This window comes from Chiroxiphia lanceolata, chromosome 7 (genome assembly GCF_009829145.1).
Source record: "Chiroxiphia lanceolata isolate bChiLan1 chromosome 7, bChiLan1.pri, whole genome shotgun sequence".
NCBI lineage: Eukaryota > Metazoa > Chordata > Aves > Passeriformes > Pipridae > Chiroxiphia > Chiroxiphia lanceolata.
In genome coordinates this window covers 5,322,423-5,347,357 of record NC_045643.1, presented here as the reverse complement: position 1 = coordinate 5,347,357, position 24,935 = coordinate 5,322,423, and the positions used below count along the sequence as shown (strand labels likewise).

The window sequence follows — 24,935 nt, the reverse complement described above, 5'->3', positions numbered from 1 at the left end:
CAGAGCACTTTATTTTTGTCCAGTGATTATCAGGAAGGCTTTCCAAGAGGAACCAGGGATTACAGGGCAAACAGCACAAAGCTGTAGGAAACCAGGTTTGTCAGTTGTGTTGAGGGCAGATCAAGCTTGCTTGTGTAGCGCTGTCTGTTCTGCAGGTTGTTTCTAAGAGGCCTTAAAGCCTCTCGAAATTGAAAATTGCAACAGAGTATTTTTGAGTATTCTTGCTGAGCTTAATTTTCTGGTGTTTCACCAGATGCTGTCTGTTGCCAGGATCTTGTCTTTGCTTTTGGAATGCCTTCTAGACAAGGTAAAAACAGTGGAAGTTGGCTTATCTGAAACACTGTTAATCTGTGAGTAAACTGGAAATAGCCATATTAATTTGAAGTGTTCTTTGTAGGCCCTTGAATTTCAAAGCAAAAGGAAATAAGAAATATAATAATCTTACCCTAGTCTCCAGAAATCTCATTACTATCAAGAAAATTTCAGGTATTTGGGATGAGGAAAGATGACTCAATTTACAAGGAGTGAAAGCTAGTACAGAGGAACCTTATGAAGGCCCATGCAAGTGGAGTTTTATTGTCATTGGAAACAAAAAGATCACAAACAAAAAATCCACTAGAAGACAAAGCAGTCCTCTCCCTAAGCAAAAATCCCCCAGAACATTGTCTGCAGTGTTGTGTAACCAAAGTGATAGTGTTATGCAAGGGGGGGAAGAGTCAAAAAGTGAAAGGACCATAAACAAAAGCTGGGAAGGGAGGGAATGCCACCCTGAGTGCTGGCAGGTTTGTGGGTGGTTTTGTTGTGTTTCTTTTAATAGGGAGCAATAATCACCAACACGAACACACTAGTTTCAGGATTTAGGCAAATTCTGGTGAGGTAAGCCTGCTAGGAAAGGGTATAAGGCAGAAATGAGGACTAAGAAATCAGCTGGGGGAGAGGAGAGAGAAAGGAGTAGGAGTCACTGAGGGCTTAGGGACCTGTAGGTGTGGTGAGAGAAGGGACCGGGGTGCAGGGTCGGGCTGTGATAAACTGCAGTTCCCAGCTGTATCCTCCTGGGTAATTAAGGCATTAAGGGAGGATAAGCATAAAGTCACTTTAAACATCAGTTGCTGTACTGTGCATGTCTGGTACTTGTTTCTTCCCTTCCCCAGTACTTATTTAATGTCAGGTTTTCTTTCTACAATACTTTTTAGTCTTTTAAGTGGAGTGTGTATTCAGCAGATGAAAGGCAAACTGTTTGCCAGTTTAGTAGCATTTCAGCTGTTCTGGTTTTGAAACCTCAACTAGTGCACAATGGAAAAAGTTCCTGAAATGGTTTACCTATGACAAAAAAGCTTTTTGCAGAATGCAAATACAGTCTCTTCCAGAATACCATTTTGCAGTACTTGTCTTCCCTCCCTCTGTGCTTTTATTTCTATTTTTTTCCCCCCAAAGATAGTAGGTTTGGCTCTGGAAACTCACTTCCAATAAGGGTGGAGTGAAATTATTTTTGCAGCTTTCTGCCAAAATGAAATAAAATGTGTCAAAATGAAAATTGTACAATTCTTGTCGAGCTAAGTACTTGTACTAAAATTTGTTTATAATTTCTTTGCAGCTGATTCTTTGTTTTGCTCATATGTCAATGACTTTTTGTGTGTGTGTATGAACTTCTTGGAAAAATACCAAGAACGGGAGACGGGAACAGTAACAGCTTTTATGTAGTCTTAGTCTATAGTCTGAAGTGAGATGAACACACCTGAATGTCTCACATGACTGTCCTCAGGGCAGAAACATTTTGTGAGGATTGAAAGTTGCTGGGCAAGGGGTTAATTCAGCGATTTCCCTATTCAAAAGCATTTTATTTATTTTTTAGCTATATTGTAATTTAAGCATCTTCTGTCAGGCACTCCTGATTAGTTAGTGTTTTGTCAGAACTCTTTAGTTTACTGTTTGTGGTTCCATTTGATGGTACTTTGATTTATTCCTCTCTTTCCCCTAAAAGAATGGGAAAGAAGTCCCTCAGACTAAACAAAAAACAAGGAAAAAAAATTGCTAATGGTATGCATTGCAGTTTTGGAAATTTGAAACTGTACCAGAAGGGTATGTGATATTTGAGGGAATATGATCAAGTTAAAACACAGTACTGTGTAATTTTTGTGCTACCAGTTTTTTTGAATAGCCTCTCCATCTTCATACAGGTATGTCTTCCACATCTCCAAACTTCTTGTTTGCTTGAGCAGCAGCTCTGCTGAGTGTAAATGTTTTCTGGTTTTCAGGAGTAGCAACCTTTGCCTGTTAAACCACTCAGACTAAGGGATGTGGACAGTAAACTTGGAACAGTTATAAACTGGTTGCTCAGTGTATGTAGATACCAGGCTGATGTTCTTCTGGGAGAGGTTCTTGACATTCCAAGGGACAAATCAAACATGGGGACTCCTGAGCTCAAAGTAACCCCACAGAGGAACTGTGGGCTTCACTTCATTCCCCCTTATGTTTTAGCTGTGTTAAATTGCTCTGACTTACTACAGTTATTTGCCATATGCTGAGGACAGGCAGGCATAAGTGTCTGAATCCATACTCCTCTGGATTTAAAAATTCTTGGGCCTGCTGGCTTTTACAAGAATGGAAAGACACAAAGCCATGAGTTAACCAGATGCTGAGAGCATTACCGAGTCATCAGAGCCTTTAGGGTTCAGGGTTCCAGCACTCATCAGTGCATTTCTTGATCCTAGAACGGGGCTCTTCCTGAACAGCTGTCCACTGGGAGGACTTTGTTCTGATTCCTTGGTAGGCTGAAGTTATTGGCTTATTGATAAAGGTTAAAATCCTGGGGATTTTAGTAGTATCATTTAGGATTAGCAGTGTGACCACCAATCCTGGTCCCGGTGATGCTGGATAGGTGATGTACGGAGAATGAGAACCTCATGGTTGAAGTACGTGTGGAGGAATGAAAGGTGAATACAGCATACCAAGAGAGGTAAGGCAGTGCTGGAGCATGTGGCTCTCTGTTTTTCTTCATGTTTTGAGAGTTAAGGAGCAAGTTTCCAGACTGGTACTTCTCAGATCCTTAGGTTTCCATATCTCCCTTTAATATTCACATCTTCAGCGTAAAAAGTCTGTAGTTATAAACAAGACAAGGCTTCAGACAAGGAGTTTGCTTTTCTTAAGGTCCCTATGTGGACCTTAAGTCTTGGAATCATTGACCCCTTATGGGATCTGTGCATTAAAAATTGCTGAGCTAGGCAGTTGCTGTGGAGATCAGAGAAACTGGAGACATTAAAAGTGGTGCAGTGGAAGTGCTGCACAAACAGTACAGTGGTTCAACAGAGAATCTACTGTGGCATTACTGTGCTACACTCACATTTGCTACTGCTCTCTTACTGTTTTTGGTTTTGTCTCTAGCTTCTTAACAAAGACCTGACCGTAACTTATCTTTCAGTCTTCTGCAGGCCATGTTCAGTTAAATCATTCACTGGGCTTCTTTAACCATCTCCTAAACAAAGCTGTAAGTACAGTGTAAAGCAGTGATTCCTGCTGTGTAGGCTGTGGAACAGATGCAGTATGACTTGGCAGCACAGCTGCTGGCAAGAAGGGGTGAAGGTTGACGCTGATCTTTTGATCTCAAAGTCTGGGAATCCTTCATTTAATGGCAAACCACAGGCAAAAGGACTTGTAAAGAAAAATGTCTTTTCTCAAATTGTTATGGAAAATATTTTGTTTGAATTGCACAGACAGTACCTGATGAATAAAAAACTGGATACAAAGGCATAGGAAAGATTTTTTTTATTTTATTTTTTTTAGAAAACATTTAGAGCTTAGAGTTCTGTGTTTTGAAAGCATTAACCTTGATGATTGGTTTCTAATGTGTATTTGTGAGAATATATAATAATTAATCAAATGCTTGCTTTATATAGATTTACAGTAAATATGTTTCTCCCAATAGTACCAGTCATGTTGTTCATGGTCGTGTTTTTCAGTTTGGGCAAGGTGAGATGACAGTCCTGAACTTTTGAGTCTTATTTCTCAGACTGATAGGATCAGAAATGAAATGAGGTATGAACAGTTACTCCCCTGAGAGGTAAAGGCTTTCATTGCACATGGAAAAACTCTGAATGAAATAAAAAGAGAGTGTTCTTGTTTGACTTGGGAGGGAGTGTAGTCCATGTTCTTTAGATAACATCCTTTTTATGAAATCTTTGAATAATGATGAAATGTTGAAAGAATGGAATGTCTAAGAGTGTTGTTGTATTTGTACAGTGTCATGAAAATGAGAAAATTTACATGGCCCATGTTATTTTCAGGTTTGCTGTAAACTACCTACTGTAGCTATAATGACACCAGCCCTCAGAGAGGCAGCAACAAAAGATCATGGTATCCACTTGTCACCTTCTTTGTCCTCTAGAGCTATGGAGTCTGATACAGCTTTGTGCATGGGAAATTCCAGAGCAGTGGAAGAGAAGATAAAAGAGGACTCCATCGCACAGATTACTTGCTCAGTCCTGGGGTTCCCCACTGCTGAGCCCAACCTCAGGAATGATATCTTCAGTGTACAGCATTTTGGTTCCCCACCAGCCTCCAAGCGCTATCAGTCTATCTTGTTAATGAGTACAAATTCTGCGTTTAGCAACAAAACTGGTAAGCAAATGAAAGCAGGAGAGCCCGGCTGCTCCAAGATGAGAAAGTCATTACATAATGGTGGTGACACATCATTTGGTCAGATTAGTCACTCAGAACCTGAGCAACAGGTCAAAGGGGCAATGTTTTCAGAGGCCGCATCTCCGAACTTAGCAGGAGCACAGAGACTCTCAGATTCAAATGTAACTGAATCCAGTAATGCAGAAGAAATGCAACTTTTAAATGGTAAATGGTACAAGAAGAATGGGTTTTTGGGTAGGGCTTTGGAAGTCTGCGCTGAAACAATAAAAGGGGATTTATTATACCAAATTCTTCACGGGCCTTCAGAAGGGATTTTGAGCTGCACCCAGGAGGAGGTGTATGCTCGCTTACTCCAGTGTGTCACTAAGCAACAAATCGAAGTCAGTCGCGCCAAAAGAACTCAGAAGCGTTTACAAATGCTCCTGGCAAAGCATGTTATCAAGCACTGTGATCAGCAGCTGAAATGCTTTGTGAAACATCAGCTTCAGAGAATGAAGTTTTTCCATGAGCCAAACAGATTTTTGAGCAGTAGCTCCCTCAGGTGCACTGAAGGTTGGCCAGAAAACAATGCAACTACTTTGGAGAGTAGTTTGAGTGTGGACGTACAGAACGGAGTTACCGTTGCACCAGGTGAAATCCGGGGGTTTGCACTTTCTACCGGAGGGCTGCTGTCTCGCGTGGAGAAGGACCTGGACTCCGATGCAACATGTAGCAGTTCAGATGAAGATGGTGAGGAACAGACTGTAAGAACAACTGTGGAAGCGTAAGTGTTAAATTCCTGCTTAGACTCGTGCTTCTTGCTCATAAATCAGGATGGAAGGGTCTAGATCTGCACATTCCTTCTTGTGTGATAGTCCTACTGAAATCAGCAGGACTGATGGTGACAGCTAGGTTTGACAGGGAGGGAAAGTAAGAACTTCTAATTAACGCATTTAAGGAGCAGTTGTTTACTGTATTGTGGAGAGCTAGTTTTGTACTGCACCCTATCGGTTCGCATTAAATTAGTACTGCTAATAATTCAATACTCAGGTAATGCTTAAATCAAATAGTGATAGCAATGCTGTAAATGATAATTTTTGGCCAGTATGAAAGTAACTTTACTTTTTTTCTGGAGTTATTAAGAATTAGTTAACGTTAGGATCTTGAAATCCACTATGATGTGATAATGAGTAAAAATTGTCATCTGTTGCAGGTGTCAAGCCATCCAGTATTTGGGAGTTATATATTGAAAAAGCTTGGTTCTTTGAATTATAATTTTTAAAATGTTAATTTACTTACTGAAGTCATTCTGCAGTTAGGAATGTAGCTAGCAGTGGTGTTCTTATTGTTGCTGGTATCTTTTTCATGAAGAACCAGAGGGAAATGAGTATTAACTAATACTGTCTTGAATTGGCAGGAATCCTGTCAGTACAAATTATTGTAGATTTGGAAATCAGCAGCGGGTAGGAGAATGAGATAATAAAATTGTTCCCTGATGATGTTACAACCTTTTTTCTTTTTATTTTTTTACCTCTACCTTACTACACTATTAACGCAATCTCTTCAGTCCAGAAATTTTAGCAAGCAGTGAAAGGACAGCAGCTTTCCCCTTCCTAGAGCTGGAGAGACAGAGCACATCTTAAGGTTTGTTGATATGTGATAGGACAGTGCCACAATAGAGCTTCACGCAAACACAGCAGCTTAGTAGGAGCTTCATGGCACCCACATTTCTAGCATTGATAGTCAGGACTAGGTTTGTGTTTACTGATCTCATCCTCTCTGTTGTTAGGGAGTGTCTAGAAAAAAAAAGAAATAAAAATACTTGAAAACACTTATTCTTGGTCTGCTTCTTGAAAAGCATAATGTTGAGAAGAAAGCAAGGAAGCTTCTGAAATTGGAAAAGAGCTGTGCCCTGTTACATGTTTATAGCTTCAGTCTAGCACGGCTGTATCAAATCACTGCTTTTCTGTTAAATCACAGAGTTCTGTTAGACTCTGTAGGCCTGGAAAACATGAGAAAGCTTTCATTTCCTTTTACATATTGTCAGAATGGTAAATACTGTGCTGAAGTCCAACCAAAGCATAATGGCTCGCCAGCTAAGTTAGGATCACCCTAAATGTTTGAGTTTGCAAAAGAATAATTATCCTTTTGAAATATTTTAATGAAAAAAACCCCATCATTTGGGCTCTTCCCAGTGTAGGAGAATCTACATTCTTAACTGATATGTTTGAACTTTTGAGTAATAGCTTTGCCTGTAAGATTCTTATCTTTCGATTGTATGAACAGAAAAAGAAAAATTGTTGAGAAACTCTTGATTTTCGAAGGGTAGTGGATGATATAAAACTTTGACAAAAGTTTTGTGCGAAGGTTTTCTTTTTTTCTTCCTGCCAGGGACAGTTCAGTTTCTAACTCTGCCTGCCAGTCCTTTACCTTTATTTCTTCTTGTGGCTTTTTGAGTTCCTTAAGTTATCTTTCCACTTAAGGATTATTCAGTTTGCTTTGTTGCACTGATGAAAAAATTCACAGAGGATTATTAAATGCAAAACCACCACCTTTGGCTCAGGAAATCCCCAGGCTGCTGTTGCTGGCAGCTAAGGGAGTGTTCTGGAGAAGCACTGCTCCCTCTGTGCCTGCCCTGTTGTAACATTCTTATCTTGGCCACTACTAAGAGGCAGGAGAACTGGGTAGATGATCTGTAGTCTGACTCAGTGTGGCCCTTTTTTTGTGCGTTGTTTATTTTCCTCCTTTTTTAATGTTCTTACAGCTGTGCAGCGGTGACCAGGTTAGTGATATGCCTTAGCTAAGGCCTTGCTACATTGGCAGGGCAAGAATCCCCCGTGTTTGAGTTATGCTGCTGGGGCAGCTCGCTCAGAGTTAAAGTACCGTTTGTTTTAAGCAGAGGATTTGTCTGTGAGGTAGGCTGAGGCAATACTTAAATTAACATAGCAGTGAGGACGGCCGTTTTCTATTTGGTCCTATTTGGATGGATCATTATCTTCAGATTGGAATGTTTTTCTTCATTTCTCCAACCTTCCTAAGATTTGCGTTTGTGACTAAAAGGCTGCGTTTTTCTTCTAGGTGACAAAGGTAAATTGGTTATTCACCAGTGCAGATGGTGAGATCAGCTGTTTCCTGAGCTTTGCCACTTTAAGACCTTTTGGATTGCCTTTCACCTGGACAAAAGAAACAAAGCTAACATCCTTATTTATTTCTCTTAAGTAGATTTACATTCTTCAAAACGCCTTTCTCTACTCAGGAATTGACTCGAAGTGCTTCCTGGAAACAACATGACCATGTGGGTTGGAGAGTACTCATTTCCTCATCTGTGACTTAATTTTTCATAGTGAGGACTTTTACACTGAATTTGTCTGTGATATTCTTCATAATGTGTAACTGTAGATGCTATAATGTTCTAGTAATGCAGCAGTTAATGGGAAAAATGTTTGGGTTTTACCCATATCACAGTGTACTAACTACATTAGACTTGAGGGTATAATCATGCTGGTGACTGGTTTTTGACATGACTGGGGTGCTTTTTATCCTTTTTGGGTGGGCAGGGGTGTCAATCCAATGTGCAAAGTGGGGAGGAACCTGCAGTTACCCTAATTTTACCTGAAAACAGTGTATTTCCCATCAAGAGGGAGAAGTTGATTCTGGTTCCAAGTCTTCACACTAGGAAAAAAACCTGGAGCTATTTTTAGCACTTTGAACCTGTTCATTGTCATTATCCTGAAAAGAGTTTTGCCCAATGAGTGTTGACATAAGCTCTTCTGAGCTGTATCTCAATGCTTTGTTGCTCAGGTAAGATTGTGTTTATCTATCTATTTCAATACCTTTGTTGTTTAGTTGCAAATAACTGTTACTAGATATTTAGACCATTATTCCTCCCTTACATAGGTTCTGTCCTCAAGACAAGAAAGATCCTTGGTCTGCTGGTGATGGCAATTCTTCTAGTTGATAACTCACAGTACTTATTGAACTTCTACAGTGTCTGGAGTAATTGGAAAGCCTCATGCCATTTCACGAGCTTAATGAAAACATATTTTGTTCTTTGTGTATTTGCTAAAAAGAAATATGAAAAAACAATTCACTGTCTTGAGGACTTTTGTTATTTTGCTGCTATTGTCAGCTCATGGAATGTCTTTAACCTGTCAGTTTTCATGAAAGATTTCTTTGGCAAAGCACCAACTTTCCATCAGTAATTTGTAGTGTATTTTAGTACCATTCCATCCTTTGGGCATAGGAAATTCCCAAGACACCACACAGGGGCTATGATAGTCCTTCTCTCTGGTTTCTCAAAGGGTCGGTGCTGCTCACTGGCTCCCTGCTGGGTGTTAGCACTTGAGGCAGGCAGAGGGCCAAGGAGGGCATCATGAAGGTGACTATGAGTAATTCTTCAGGAATTCACAACTAACAGTTGAAATCCAACACAGACAACATTTCACCAGCTGAGTTTATGTGAAACTTGTTGATCTTTGTGGTTCATAAAGATGAAAGATTATCCATAGAAATGGTCACAAATTTCAAACAAGGTGAACTGGGGGAGGATGTGAACTCAGACATTTTTCAGCAACGCTCTGCTCTAGGAGCTGTGCATTGTATCTGGCCAGGCCAACTTCACATCCTTATTGGTCTATTTTATACGTGTTCCTGATGTGGTTAGAAGTACAGTGTACCACAAAGAACTTTGCTGCTCAGGTGATTATTTTGGAAACCTTTAAAGTTGCAGGGTGCAGAGTTTTCCTTCTGTGTACGCTAACGTGTGTGATCTCCCAGAATCAAAAGATACGACAGTGGGGTTCTTTGCAAGGCACAGCTGCTCGCTCCATGTAATACATGCACCTAATTGATTAGACGGAAAAGCTGCTTGCAATAGATTTTTCTGCAAATTAAGTAGCTCTTCCTACTCATGAAAAGTCCTGTGCCCTGTTTCCCCAGTCTTCCTTCCCCCATCCGAATACAATCCTTTTGCATCATTTGGTGGGATTTTTTCCCTCTGAAATGTTTTCATGGCTTTCCTCTGATTTCTGAACATGTTTTACTGATTATTCTCCAGCAACCTCAAGCCTGACGAAGACATGCCGTTATATTTTTCCATGCCCACAGGGTTTATTGTGCCTGGAAATTTTTTTAATGAGTGTGAAGAGATTGTAAATCTTTTTCTTTTTTATTTTCTTTTTTTTTTTTCCCTCTTAGATTGCTAGTTGGGAAGAGAGAAGATGGAAAATCTGCTTTTAGTACAAATACTTGGTGGGGAGGAGAGCAGTAAGGCTGGGAGAATACAGGAAGGAAGAAAATATTATGACTGATATCTCCAGACCTAATCTATTTGTTCTAGGTTATTTTCCATTTTTGCTAGCATTTTTTCTCACAGCTAATTGAGCAATATCAATGCAGTTCTGCAGGCCTCACTATAGACAGCACTGCTGGGGTTTATTGCATGTCTTCGAGCCATGTTTCAAAGGGAGGCTATTTGTTTTGCAAGGTCAGGTCCTAATTTTCCGCTCTGAGCTGTAATTTCAGTTCATACATGATATGAGAACTGAATTCTGGGTTTGAGAAGGGGAGGAAGAGAGTCTGCCGGGACTAAATACTGCTCTTAACCCCTAACCCCCAATTGTTTCCAGTTTTTAAAGCTTATTTAGTTTACAAGTCTAGGAAGTGTCTTATTTGCATAGGAAATTAATGTGAGGGCTTTTGAATAAGTATAAATTCATAGATGCTAATAATATGCTGATTTAAAAATGTTTTATATGTTGCTTTTTCAAGAATTCCATTCTCTCAATTCTTGGCTTCTATCACTAGACTGTGGGAGGAGAATTGTTACCAGGGAAGGAAAGAAAAGATAGCTTTATATTACCTTCTATTTTCACACTAGGGATACGTGTATTATTTCAGAATATATTTAACCTCACTTGGTTGGATTTCTGTAAGATGGATTTACAACTTCTTTAGGGTCCCACATGCATTTAGTGTTTTGCATTGGAGATCTCATGTAGAGCAATAAAAACTTGCTTTTGAGCAGGACTTCCTTCTTACAATACCACAGTAATGTTCTTGTGGGTGAGGATCTTAATTTCTAACCTGTAATTGCATTAATATTTTTGCAGCTGCTGAAGGCAGACTGAAAGGTTTTAATGAAAGACAGAAGCTTTGACAGGTTGTAACCTGCAAGGGAATCTTAGACCTGGGAATGTCAAAGCTTCTGAGTTAGATAGGTGCTGAATGCATATTAAATAAAAAATTGGCATTGCTCTCCTTAATAACTCTTTAATACACAATCAGCATAGTAGAGTAGCAAATCTAGTAGGCAGGCACATATGTGTATGCATATAACCTTGCATGCTCAATTGAATTATAGACAAGAAGAGTTGGTGCTTGATGTCAACTGCTGATGAATCAGCATTTTATGGCTAGCCTTTTTCTTTTGATAAGCTGTGAAATGTGTTTGTTTTAATTAAAAGGCACATTTACAAACAACACTGAACTGTCTTTATAACTTCTTGTGAAGAGAGGGCAGCATTATTTTGGTTTATAGCTAACACTGATTTTGTGAGAATCTACTTCAAAGGGATATACATCCAGTGCCTTTGAAAATCTGTGTACATTGGGCCCTGATACAGGAAATCATTTAAATGCTTTCCTTTTCACGTGAAGTAAGAAGTGTGCATAAAGACTTCCCAAAATAGGACTGCTCTCCTCTAACAGGGTTTCATTCATACTGCTAAATATGGAGTAGGAATGTAACTTTAGATGTCGGATTTAAATATGTTGACCTGTGCTCTCTTTTAATAAACTGAAATAGCTCTAAATTATTTTATTTTCATCCAAACATTTTGCCTAGCTGTTGTGAGAAGACTTTTTCTGTTGAGGAATTTAAATCAATTTCATAATTCAAACTTTTAATTACTGATTCTGGTATTGGAAAAAAATAAACCTGAAGGTCTGTGTTTGAATATATGTGCACTATAACCTCGGATTCCTCCCAGCCCGTGAGGGTAGACTGGGCAGCAGTAAAACCCAGTGAAACTCAACCGCAAGCTCCTACAAAACACAAAACCATCAAACTGTTCAAACCTATGTTCATTGTACTCCCCACGCCTTGTCCCTGCAGACTGAATCGCGGGGTTTAACCTCATAAGAAACTCCATCCCTGCCCTGCAGAGCAGACAGCCATGTGCTGTTTGGTTCCTCTATTACCTAATCACAGCATGCCTGAAGCAACTGTCGGGGCCCAACAGCCTTGATTTCTCCTCTACCAGTGTGTCTCATGTCCCCAGGGCAGGTGCCACGGTCCCTGCTGAGGCATTGCTGATGGCGGCTCAGCCCCTCTGCAGCTTCCTCTGGGTCCCACACTTGGGGTGGGTCCTAGGCCTCAAGGCCTGAAGTGGGACCCATCCCAGCTCTGCCAAACTGCCCTCCGAGCCAGAGGAGCACTCTGGGGTCCTTCCAGCTCTCCTGTTAGCCCATTCCCCACAGCACTCCCCACCCAAGGGGGCACACTGCTCACACCGGCGGACAGCAAGGCACGTTCCCAGAGGTGGAGGTCAGTGTGTGGTGGTACCTGTGTTGCTGCTCCTCCTCCTTTCTCGTTGGTTTCCTCCACTGTGGACTTCCCCACCTGCCACGGCCCTGTCTGACTCTCAGTCCCCGATGGGGCAGTTTTACCCTGTTCTGAGGTGCTGCAGCCCCTCCACTACCAAAACCCTGCTGCTTATTTCAAGTGCATCTGGCTTCCAAGTTCTGGATCAACTGTTTCTTGTCTGTCCAAAATGTCTCAAAAAAGAATATGCTTCTTATCAATTTGACATTAAAATCTGATACTACATATATATATAATGAGTTAAAAGCTGGAGTTGTACCTTACATGAATACCATACCCACCTTTTCCTTATATATGTGTACAAATTTTGGAACCAACCCATTTGCACAGATCTTTAAAGGAATGTATTTTATAAGCTCTGCCTTATTTTGTGTTGAGCTTGGACTGCAGACTTAGGACTGCTTTCTTGATTTCTTTTTCAAGGGCAGTTGTGTAATACTTACAGAGAATTTCTAGGCCTGTGTTCCTAGTGTTTTGTTGTTAGTCTATTGATGTTGTGCCATTTCAAAGGCAAGAAAAGAAGCTTGTTTCCAGGCAGCCCTGCTGTTCCTGAAGAACACGAAGAACATCCTGAAGAAATGAACGTGCATAAATTTCTCTGCATGTTAGCACTACCAGCTTCTCTGTTCCCTGTTGGACTGATGTACAGTGTGCTGAGGTTCTGTAGAAGAAGCTGAGGTGCTGGGGCATCTCAGTGGAATCTTAAAAAAATATTTTTAACAAAAGGCATTGGCAGATATGCAATTTGCAGCATGGTTTTTTTTTTTTATTTATTAAGAGGAAATTGTGCTGGTTGTTTACCTTTTGCAGGTTTTTACTTCTTGGGCAGTTAATATTTTAACTGACTCCACCCCCACCAACCAATTTGGTCTTTTTATCATTAACAGCTCTAAAGAATTATGTAAACAGAATTGGAGATGAAAAGCACATACCAGGTTTTGAAGCCAGCCATTGGAAAAGTTCAACGCTGTAACAGATAATACTCTTTTAAGGAGTTGAATTTTTAATTTCTTCTTTGAGCCCTAAATTGAGTTAACAATTGAGTGCAAGTGTAACAGTTCAGTTTCTAATGTAAAACCTGGTAGCAGCAGAGTGATTCTTTGCAGGAACTCTAGTAGGCAATTACTGGCTGTGGCATCTTATGAGTTTGGAAGATGTGATTTCTCAGATGAGGGAGTATATAGAGTGCCAGTGTGAAATTCTTATGAAATCTCTTCTTTGCTAGGGTATCCAAGCGCAGAGACTCCCTTTCTATATTTGCAGTTTTCTTCTACAGGCTTTTTTCCCTAAATACCAATTTTCCTCTTCTCTCCTTCCTGCTGTCCTTTCTAAACTTTTTTGTGAAAGATGTAAAAATCTTATTCTGTTGCTACTTAATTTCTCCCCTCACACCCACTCTGGTTCTATACCCTGAATTTTCTCTTCAAGGGAAAATCACAGCTGTGGTTGATAATTTCAGGTGTTACTGTGTAAATTCCTCAGGCCTGATGGCATAGCAGAAATGTTCAGCTGGCTACAGTTTTTTTGTTTGGGAAGGTAAGATGTGTGTTGTTTATTAGTATCAACATATGTTATTGGATGCCATTCTGAAAGTATTAAATGGCCTCAGTGTGTCAGAGATGGTGGGACCAAGCATAGGTGCCAGGAATTGTTGTGATGAGCAGTTGCTGGTGTCTGTAGATGACAGGGAGAACTGCTGGGAAGCCGTGTAACGTTTCAGAGGAAAATGTCTGCCAGGTAAAAATTTCTGTTAAACACCAAAGAAAACAGCAACCCCAGAGGCTCCAGAAGAATAATCTCGCTGCAGATCTTCACAGAGATTGCAGGATAATTTTGAGTGACAGAGAACTCACGTCGATTGATTGGAGGGGAGAGTGGGTTTGCATAGTTTGGTTTGGTGCATATTGTGGCATATTGCTCCTAGACGGTCTGAGCAAAGGTTAAGAGTGAACTGTCACAGTAAATAGTGTTTTCTTGTGTAGTGTTGATCAGCTATAATACTAGAGGACAGAATTTGTTACAGTTTGTTTTAATCTTGTTTGTACTCTGGAATGCATAGAAGAGATCGAGTTTGTAAAACAGCACTCACTGATTTTTAAATTATGTAGTTATTATGGGTTTAACAGTTAACTGATCCAGGGGAATTAATACTTCAACAGCAACTGAAGTTGGTTCGTTCTGAAAACAAACATTGAGTAGGTATGCTGGAAGAATTAGTCCTTGAGAAAGCATTTACAGGTCATTTCATAGTTGGACATGCTTGTTCAGCCATTACAAGTGTTGGAAATTTTGGTTGGTAGTGGGCACTTTTATCTCATGAATAAACTAGAGATAAAATTATCTAAAATACAAGCACTACATATGTGAATTCAGCTAATTGAAATGTTTCATTTTGTGTCATCTAGTCTTCGTAGGTAATCTCTTATTTACTGTCGGTGTCTGTAGAGAGAAGAAAAATGGACATGTTGAATTTTGTGGGCATGTTGACAGAAAGTATCAGAAGCCCTTTGCTCACCTTAATGGCTTGCAAGAAAATACTTGTGTTCAGGCCAGCTGCATTTTGAGCATTGCCACGTGTAGTCACAGGAAAACTGACTGTAATGCTAGTGTAAAATTAGGGGCAGCTCAGGAAGTTCGCAGTCTTTCAGCTCCAGTCCTGGAGGGCCCCCCACCATACTAGTGGTGGAGCATTTGTGACAGAGTGCCATGTGGACAGTATGAACTATTTTGTGGTTTTGTACAACTGAGTGAGCTTCCCAGGAGAATTGGGGGACGTATGATTTTTTCTGGTGTTTTAAGTCTCATGAATTTCATGGTGAGTCATATGATGTCCGGGTGGGATTTAAAGACTGGAGAAACTTCTGATTTTTTTTTGCTTTTCAGTTTCCAGAAATCAATCCTTTACAAAAATGATAAACTTCTGCTGTTGTTTTCACTGACTCCCAGCAGTGAAAACTCCCTCCTCTTTATCCTGAGGGTAGTCTTTCTGTGGTTTATGGGCTGCTTCTTGCTCCCAAATACTTCACTGCTGTGTGATTGGCAGTTGGCCTCTGATAGCCCAGGAGTTCCCAGTGAGAGGAGAAGATGAACCAGCAGGGATGGTAGAGGTCACTTTAGGACTAAATTATCTGAAAACTGGATGCCAGAAAAATGTGGATTAACTGAAGGGAACATCACCTGGCAGAAAGAGCAGCATTTACTCTGTTAAGAGACTGAATGGAAATGTAAGTGTGAGGGGTTGTCAGGAACAACTGCTGTTCTTACTTTAACTGCAGAATTTTGGAATTGGAGACTTTTTTTCCCACCCACACTTACGTAGGTGCCTTAGTCTCCGGCTTGTTCATGTTTAAGAATGTTGTAACTTGAAAATGTTGGTGTTCTTTGAAACCTTTTGGAAGGAGACTATGTTTTGGGTTGGCAAATGTAGTTTTTGGAGTTTTGATGTGGGTCTGTTGTAAGCACGTTCTTTTCCTGTTCAGCAGGAAGCATCCTGTCATTGTCCATGCAGACGTGTCACTTTAGGGCACGTTACTTGTTCACACTGGGAGTTACAAGGCTGAAAGGCCTTCGTTTCCTTTTAATTTTCAGGATATAAGATACTTGTGGAGAATCTTGCTGTGGGCACTCCAGAGTACTCTTTCCTGTGCTCACCATACCTATTTGAGTCAACTGTGCTGGATACTTACTATCAATCCCAGGTTCTCTGGGTTTTTTTCATTTTAAACACCACTGTGTTTCTCCTTCATCATTTATGAACTGTTTTCAGGCTTACTGTCTGTTCTCTTCCAATTCTAATAGTCCTGGATGAATGCAGGAGATCATCTGCACATTCAGTCATTCCAAGACCAGTGAGTTTATGTGCAGATTTAATATTCCACTGTACTACAGTACTGATCATGAGACACTTTGTGAGTGTAACATGGTTTGTATCGAGTTGCCAGCGGAAGAATGACTTTGGAATTCCTGTGGATGATGTTTGATGTTAGAGTCGAAAGGGCAGAAACAAAGTAGAGATGCTTTGCAAAAGGAGCACACAGGAAGTGGGACAGACAGAAACTTCTTTATTCTTTTCTCATTCTCAACAGAGAACCAGAGCAGGAGCTTCTACTTCAGCACCTGCTCGGACTTCCTCCTTCAGTAACAGACTTGGTTATTTTTGTAACTCTTTGTGATTGTTTTTTTGGTTTGGTTTTTTTTTTTTTTCTTCTCTGGATTTGCAGAATTAATGAATTCTCTGGAGCCACCTTGAAACAGCTTTCTTTACTGAGTGAATGTTGAGCTTTACTCTCTAGCATCCCAGGAACAGATTATGGGCGAGTTTTAATGATTTTTTTTATTTATTTACAATAGTAGGTTGTCATTTGTCACTCAAGTGATCATACTACTTTGCATGCAAACAGTTCACTTCAGGAATGTGAGCATAGCTTATAGTGATTTTATCTTCCTCTGAGGAAGCTTTACTAAATAATTTGTAGAGAAATAGACTTAGAAGCAAAAATGGTAAATAAATAATGCAAGATCAAACGAATATTAGTGACAGGAATGGGAACAGAGTTTAGCAGTGGTCTTGCCTCTTATCCCGTCTGCAAGGCATTAAAACTGGGAAAGGGATCTAGATCTAAACTTGCTCCATTCTCCCTGCCTCTGAATTTGAAATTACCGAGGAGCAACTCTCTAATCCGTGTCACCGTGGAACTGCCCAAGTCCTCATGCAGGCAATGGCCATGGGGCAGCCTGGGCTGGCAGGAGAGAGAAGCTAAAATTGCTCAGGCCAAGCCTGAGCTTAAAATGTTTGTGCTTAATTCAGTGGAAACTTTTCCTTAGAGTGGGGTCTAAGGACATTGTTACATGGTGTAATTAAATCCTGTTAGTTATATAGTACAATTTAAAACCTTAAGAAATACTTGTATTTTAGAACAAAGCAAAAATATACATAAGGTATTTAAGAGTAAATGCAATCAATTAATTCAAGATTTAATATTGTGTTTAAAGAAAAAATGCAAACTCATTTTTGAAAAATAACTGGTGACGTATATTTGCAGAGGTTTCTTGTTTTATATGTAAGACGGTAATATACAGAGGATATAATTTATTTGTCTTAACATTTAACTGTCCTGGTTCTATCAGCTGTGGTTGGGTATTGCTTAAGGATTCCCTTATGCCGTGGTGATTTCATGCAGTGTAGGGGACATAAGACCAGCTCTGGCCCTTTCCATTCTGCTTCTGGTTTCCCAGCTGTGTACAGGGTACTTTTCTTTTTTTCCTCATTTGCTTTCTGCCTCAGTTTGTTTGAGGGTAGCTCACCTTTCTCCCCAGACTGTTTCATCTGGCTTGGGAGGGAAATGTCATTGTGATTTATTTCCTTTTTCCTGGGCTTTCTTATTGCAATGTCCTGATTTGTGGGGTTTCATAGTTCATTTGTTTGTTTGCCTTTTGAGAAAGAAGCAGAAATAAGCACCTCAACCCAACCAGTTGTTTTTTTTTTTCAGGTATCCTCTTTATTCCTCTTTAACTTTTTTTGTTAAAATGATTAACTGAGGGATTTATAACAGCCTCATTAAGCAGCTCTTTCTTAGGCCTAGCTTTTTGCCAGCCTAGGGTCCTAAGACAAATCCTAGCTGTTCCAGCCACCACACTTGTGTGAACACATTTAATTGAAAACTAGGAATGCAGATTCCCTCCCTTTCCCTGCAAAGTGTATTTTATGAATTCCAGGAGCACATACATGCAGAAGCTGTCAATCCCAGAGAAGTTCTTGTTCATAAGACCTGGTTAAAGCATAAGTCACCAGAACTATTTTTGCTGATAATAATGGGAAAACAAAGAGAAATAAAAAGGGGTTGTCAGAAAAATAGATATTCACAAGATGACTTCATATGCCTTTTTTTCCTAGGAGAAAATAGAGTTCTTTGAATTTCTTTTTGATGATAGTCCACATTACTTCCACATAGAATTTGGATTTAGATAGGACATTTCAATGTCCCGTCTAAAAGGAAGACATTTTGTATTTTAGAGGTGATGTACTGTCTATTCTCACTATTTATGATAGCTTAAGGAGACTGCAAGTTCTGAAATTTTGAGTCATATTGTGTTTTATAGTCTTTGCCCTGAAAGTATTAGGATTCTCACATTTGGCATTTCTTTACTCATGCCAGGACATGTCTGCCATCTTCCCCAGGGTGCTGTATTATCTTTCTTTCATTGTCGAGGTAGTTGATACAAAATTTTGCATGAAACAATTACACTTCTGTGATGTTCCTGCGCCAATTCACTGGCATCTGCTTTTTTTTTTGGTATCTTTTGTGATACTTCAGTGCTCCTCCCTGCCTGGGGAACAGGAGATCATGTATTTTGCCTGTGCAGAACTTACATACAGTGTCATCCAGGATTTAGATCCAGTAGTTTTCCCAATAACTTGAGTAAAAGCCCTTATTTCCCAGAAATTTGATTTTGTTTGTACAGTTCTTTTAGCTACTTGTCAACTTCAGTGGGGAAAAAAACACTGGTCATTTTCTGTAAATTAATAAACTCAGATAATAGTAGGATAGTAGTGGAAGTTGTATGCTAAAATACTGCATTGTCTTTCTCTTGCTTAAATTTACTGAATATTAAGATTGTTTGTTGAGTGTTACCACTCATTTGTTTAATAGGTAAATTGAGTAATGTTTGCTGATACCAGTGATGAATTCAGCATAATAAAATTAAGCTAATCACAATATCAAGTACCAGGAAGCATGTTTTTGTGTTACAAAATACACCTGTTTTAATCAACAGTAATAGTGACCTGACTATACTAAACTGACACAGCTGTATTTATAAAATAGCTTGAATAAAAGAAATCCAAACTACTTAGTTGGATTTTTTGGGCAGTGACCTGATATCTAGCTGGTCATTGCTGGATGGTGTTTTATTAGATTCCAGTTGTTAGCAAACAGTGTTTGTGAAAGCTTGTGGGAGGGAGTGTGGTGTAAGAGTTTGGATTCTTGCTGATGGAATTACTGGAATTCTTTACACATCTGTATTCAGCCTTAACTGATACAGTTTGGTAGTTTATCCAGCTCTAAGTTTTATAATCCTGAGCAGAAAACTAGCTTAGTCTGGGAGTAGCCAATGAACATGAATTCTACTGGTTTGGGCAAGTTCTGTTGCTACAGGAATAAGCTGATGTGAAACTGGATAGGTATAGTCAGATATTTTCTGAAAGCAACTGAGATGCTTGCAACATGAGGCAGAGCAGCTGTCAAAAATGTTCTTGTGCAAATGTGGTTATCTTTATTTTTGGACTAACCAGCATTTTGTCTTCACAGCAGCTATACTTCTGAATGGAAGTGGCTTGCAGACAGAGCTAGAATTGGCAGCCGTTGGACGTGGCTTCAAGCCCAGATTTCAGAACTAGAATACAAAATCCAACAACTAACTGACCTTCACAGGCAGATACGTGCCACCAAGGTATTGTCTGTAAGCTCATAAATGGGCATTTCAAATCATCTTTTGATCATTTTTTGTGGTATTTATTTATTTGGTTCCTTCTTGTTGTTTGTTTTGCCCTAGACTTCTTGTGTCTGTGCAGGCTATTGCATGCAAAGTTAATGGGAAAGACATCAGGAGCTAAAAAGTGTTGTACCCTAAAGGCACTCGTATGGGACTGGGATTTGGGAACTTGTACCTTCCTGTTTAAGAGAGTTAGTGACTTGTGGCTTTCAGGGGCCCAGCACAAAGTACTCATTTATCACACTAGTTTTTCCCCCTGCAGAAGAGGCGAGATTTGGTTTTCAGGCTGGTTATTCATTTTTGTGTTGTGGGCTTTCCAGGGTGGGTTTTTTGTTACTTGCAGTGCATGTTTATTCTGAGGATTAGCTAGTTAATGTTTGTACAGCATTTTGAACAGGTCAAGGATTAATTATTACTAAAATTCCAATGTGTGTAACTCATGTACTAGTTTTTGTAAGTCAAACTGGCTAGACAGTGGGAAAGTGACATTCCTAAAACATTAGTAATCTAGCTATCTATTTAATGGGTTCCTCAGGTCATTCTCATGTACAAGAAGCCAAACCTGTGATAATTCTGGTGATGTGATAGTGAGGGGTTTTAGAAGAGAGTGCTTTAACTTGCCACTGATGAGCCTCATGTAGGTTGTCTGGTCTGTGTTGGGGTCAGATAAGCACAGATTGAGAGTAGCCAGAAGATGCTTCAGACTTGGTGTGGCTAAACTGAAAAGGAGTTTAAAAGGAGAGGTAAATCACCCCAGAGATCAATTCCCTCTGAACACATAAAGAAAAATTATTCCCTCTTCTCCTTTCACCCTCAAAGCCTTTCTTTTCATATCCAACTTTTCCCCAGTCCGATTTTTCTTTACCAAAGAATTGGAAAGCCTTTGTTGGATGGTGTGTGCCCACAGAACTGAAAGGAGATTTTGTACTTTGGTAAAGGGTGAGAATGCCCATGTTTTAGTGTAGCCCTAAATACCAGAAACATGCACACTCTTACACCCAAAAGCTGTCAGCCTTTAGGATGTCATAGATCTGATGAGCTACAGGAGATGGAGAAATAAATATCAGAGGAATAAGAGGAAGAACATTCTTTTAGTCAAGCCTTTTCTTCACATTAGGTGGTACGTTGGCTTGGAGCCTAGTCATCCTCCTGGTGGAGATTTTTAGGAACATTCCTTTTTGCAAACTTCATGCCCCTTTTACCAGCTGTGATATTCAGTGTTTGGCATTGTGTCCCATAATGAAAGAAGGCACCTGTTTTCTTCAGATGGGACATTTTCGCGTACATGTTTACAATACACCAATGCAGCAGCTAGAGAAGGACAAGTGGGCTGATAGAAGAGCTCTTTGTTTTCCTTTAGTGGCTGCAAAGGAGTTACAGAATATCATTAGAATTTGTACACTGTGTTTAATGGTTTCAGAGTGTTTTTCATGTGTTTTGAGTGGAAAAAAATGTGATTCATAGCCAGTGAATAATTTCAAGCACAATGCCACTCCTGGAGCACCATAACGCAATAGGAAGGGAGATGAGTAAATTGTGGGCTGTTTCCTGGCCTCCTACATTGTGTTTTCTCCATCTCTACACACACAGAAGCAGCAGCCCTGGATCTTTGAGTCCTTATATCTGCAAAACAATTCCATTTGGGAGGAAGGGCAGTCATTGCCAAATCCTGCTGGTTGTAACCCACTTAACTTATAATTCCCATATAGTCCATATTAGTCTTCTAATTCTTTACTCTTCCTCTTCTGTGCCTATTCCATCTCTCCCTTTCCGTACAGTCTGTCATTTTTCCTCTTCCTTTTCGGCTTTCTTCTTTCCTTGCTTGGTAAACAGGTTTCTGCAACTTCAAAAAATAAAATTCCAGTGGAAGGATGTGTGTGTGCGCTTCCCTCTTTTCACCACTTTTCATTTGTGTCTTCCTGTTCCTCTGACCTCAGAATTTGGGTTTAAGACTTTCTAGACTCTCTGTGGTCATGACCTATCATTGTTTTACTAAGAAGACCTAAAGATTCTAAATTCTAACAGAGTCTAAAGCTATTAAGGTACCTTGTCCTCCTGTTGTGGCAAACAAAAATTAGATCTCTACTTGAATTTCCTTGAACACACTACCCATAGTATAATTCTGTCTGGATTTCTGTCCATCTGCTGGAAATGGAAAATCACCTGTGTGGAAAATCTGGCATTGATTTGATGGACATTCAGAATCTCTGTACCCCTTTTGGATGTTAAAGCAAGTTTTCAATCGCTTTTGTTTGTTTTTAGAGAGTATCTTTGTTTGAGGCTTTAAATTTATGACTCAAACAAGGGAATGAGTTAGAGACATGGTGAGAACAGGACAATTTCATGTTTTCTCCTGGTGTTCCCTTTGAAGTTTCTTTGAGATTTGCTTTCATGTTTTAAGGCAAGTGGCTGCTGAGGCAGGAGTCAGAGTAGAGCTACAGGATCCTTAGTTTTCCACAACCACAACTTAGGTGAAATCTGTCTTGCTTAAAGAAATAATAATAGGGCTTCCTTTTGTTTACATTATGACAGTATTCCTTGTTCCTTGGGTTTAGTGGAATATTCTTATTAGAAAGACAAATTTGAGGCAATGTAATTGAATGGTCCCATTCCTTCAATATCTGCTTGATATTTGAGTAACAGTACTTTAAAGCAAGTACTTTCTTTCTCTTGGGAGAAAGAGAGGTTTGATAGTCTTTTCTAAGTAATAAATTTATTTGCTCAATATAATGGCAAATTAAGGGACTATTTGAGGACTGGGTTTGACTGTTACAAAGTTATTTTTGCTTGTATGTTGTCTAACATTTTAAGTTTTTAAAACAAACCAACCGAAACATTACCTAGGATTGTACTTGACACTTCTATTTTTCTACTCTGCCATGTGGAAAACTCAATAGGGGTGTTATTTTCCTAGTTCCATTTCTGAAACTCCCTTATTTCCTTACCAAGTAAAGTTATATTTATTTTGTTAGGTGGCATTCTAGATGTTACACCATGTCTGATACCACATTTGTGCAGATGGTCTTGAAAAGTAATGAGATTGGTAGAATGTTTAGGATAGTTACCTCTAATTATGAAACTCTAAAAAATCTAACCTTAAAGAAAATTATTAAATTGTAAAAGGCTTTTGTTTTGAATGGTATAATCTCCACTACATAAAAAATAACTGCCTTGATGTTTTACTTAGAACATGGATAGGAATAAGAGAAATAGAGCACTTTAAAATACCTCTGCAAAACTTATTGACTGTGAAGAGTAAAACCAACTTCAGATCAAAGGGAGGTTGTTTCTTACAGAGAAGCTATCTTAAATCAGTGGCAAAGGATCATATAATACTCTAATAAGTATGAATTTCTGTTTTGAATTTTGGCACAGATGTTTAAACAGTGGTATAACACTGGAGTGATTGCTTCTATAAGGAATAGCAAAAGTGATACAGCTTTTCATTAAGGAAAATGCCTACTATTTCTATATTTTAGCTGTTAAATGTTTTTAAAATCTGGTTTAAGCGTTCCAAAGTCATTGGGAGGATTTAAGAGGGACGTGCCAGGTTTGACTGCCCCTTAAAAGTGATTTAGGAAGGTTAATCTGCTGTCAACCGTGTTCAATTGCTGTTGTCTAGGGGATGGTGATCTTAGAAGAATTCCCATTTCCAAAAGACATTCTGAAGAAGCAAATACAATTGACAGACCAAGAAGCTTTATTAAACGCCACAGGGAATTCGCAAGCTGCCGTTGAGAGACAGGATTCTTTGCCGGAGCATGACTTTGAAATGTCACCCAGCAGTCCTACTCTGCTTTTACGAAACATTGAAAAACAGGTAAAGTAAAACAAAATTGAACGGTCAGTGGAGCCAAATGATTGACTTCAGAAATAGGGCAGGTTCCATGGTGACGACGTCCAAAAGGGAAGATATTTTGCAGTCCTGAGAGGGGGTGCTGATGAATCGAAGGGCTTAAATAACTACACTGTACATCAGATTTACAAATTAGCCTTTTATTTCTGATGTGTCTGTGTCACCGCTTTGTTTCCATTCAAGCGGCCACATAACAACTCCAAGAGCCATCCACAAACCTGCCTCTGCTTTGTAGTTAGGGTCAGTGTAGAGTTGCCACAGGTTGTTTCAGGAAATACTCACACAGCTGACAGTGGAGATACATTGCACTTGAAATAAAAAAAAAACACAACGGAATGTGGTTGTTGATCTGCCTCCTCAGGCATCATGGGAATCAGGTTCCAAGCTGAGAAATTCCAAGTACTTAACAGGCATAGCGGAGGTGTAGTTGTGAGGGGAGTTCTGCTTCATTGTTTTTAAAAGCTTCCCAGGTTAATTCCAGGGAATATGATGTAGACTCCAGCAGGGTTTTCTTTTACTTGAAAGTACATAAAGAACATGATAGGATCACATTGCTGAAGGAGGTACAGGAAATTTGTTTTCAGAATGAATGTATGCAGTTTTTGTAAAGCAAACATGACAAAGCCACTGTGGGGCATCAATATGTTGCTTTGCTGCTCCGCATAAATTCCTTGTCATCCATGTGTTTTTTTTCAATGGGGTAAAAGTAGCTTTAGGTACTAGTGAATCTCTGTGCCAATTTTTCTTATTTGATAGTCATACTTTCTTGCTCTTAAAATGCTTCCCCTGTTTGCTAGATCTTATCCACCACAGGCAGGACTGGGGAAGCAATGAAACAGGAAATTTATATGCTCAGTGCCAGCAATTACATAAGGTAAACCAAAGAGCATTTTTAGAAAGTGGTAAATTGCCCCTTTTTAAGTGGTTGCTTGGGGAATTAAACACACTTTTCAGTAAGGCATTTGACAATTAAAGTCGTAGTGATGTGTTTCCTGGTCTCCAGGTAGCCACAAACTTGGTCCAAGAACTTTGATGATCTGAAAATTACTTGGAATTAAAGGTGTTTTTCATTTAACACATGTCACAGATCACATCGGATTTTTTCCCTTTACACCACAGAAGGCTCTGGGGTTTGATTTCCTTTTTGACTACCAGTTCTGTAAATCAGCCTTAAATCTGAGGGTCTGAGTTTCTTCTTGTTCAGTATTAGGAGCAGCAATGCTGTAGGCTGAAGTACATCCACATATTCCCACAGGATTCTTCAGTCTGTTGTTAAGATATTTCTGTGTTAAAAATAATTTTACTTGTGAACAAAAATAACCCTCATATAGAAGGGAAGTGACTGAGGCTGGAAATTTTTATTAATACTGT

General features: G+C 39.5%; 1 protein-coding gene across 6 annotated transcripts in view; it reads left to right on the top strand.

Moving 5' to 3' along the window:
* Positions 1–24,935, top strand: part of KANSL1L (KAT8 regulatory NSL complex subunit 1 like) — a 59,553-nt gene that overhangs the window by 2,079 nt on the left and 32,539 nt on the right. For 3 of the 6 annotated variants that reach the window (XM_032693566.1, XM_032693565.1, XM_032693568.1), the window contains exons 2-4: positions 4,281–5,398; positions 19,525–19,666; positions 23,331–23,528. In XM_032693566.1, the coding sequence (XP_032549457.1) occupies positions 4,311–5,398; positions 19,525–19,666; positions 23,331–23,528 (1,428 nt within the window). In that variant the 5' untranslated portion in view covers positions 4,281–4,310. The remainder of the gene's footprint in view (positions 1–4,280; positions 5,399–19,524; positions 19,667–23,330; positions 23,529–24,935) is intronic. The other 3 variants (XM_032693570.1, XM_032693571.1, XM_032693569.1) reach the window with 2 other exon arrangements.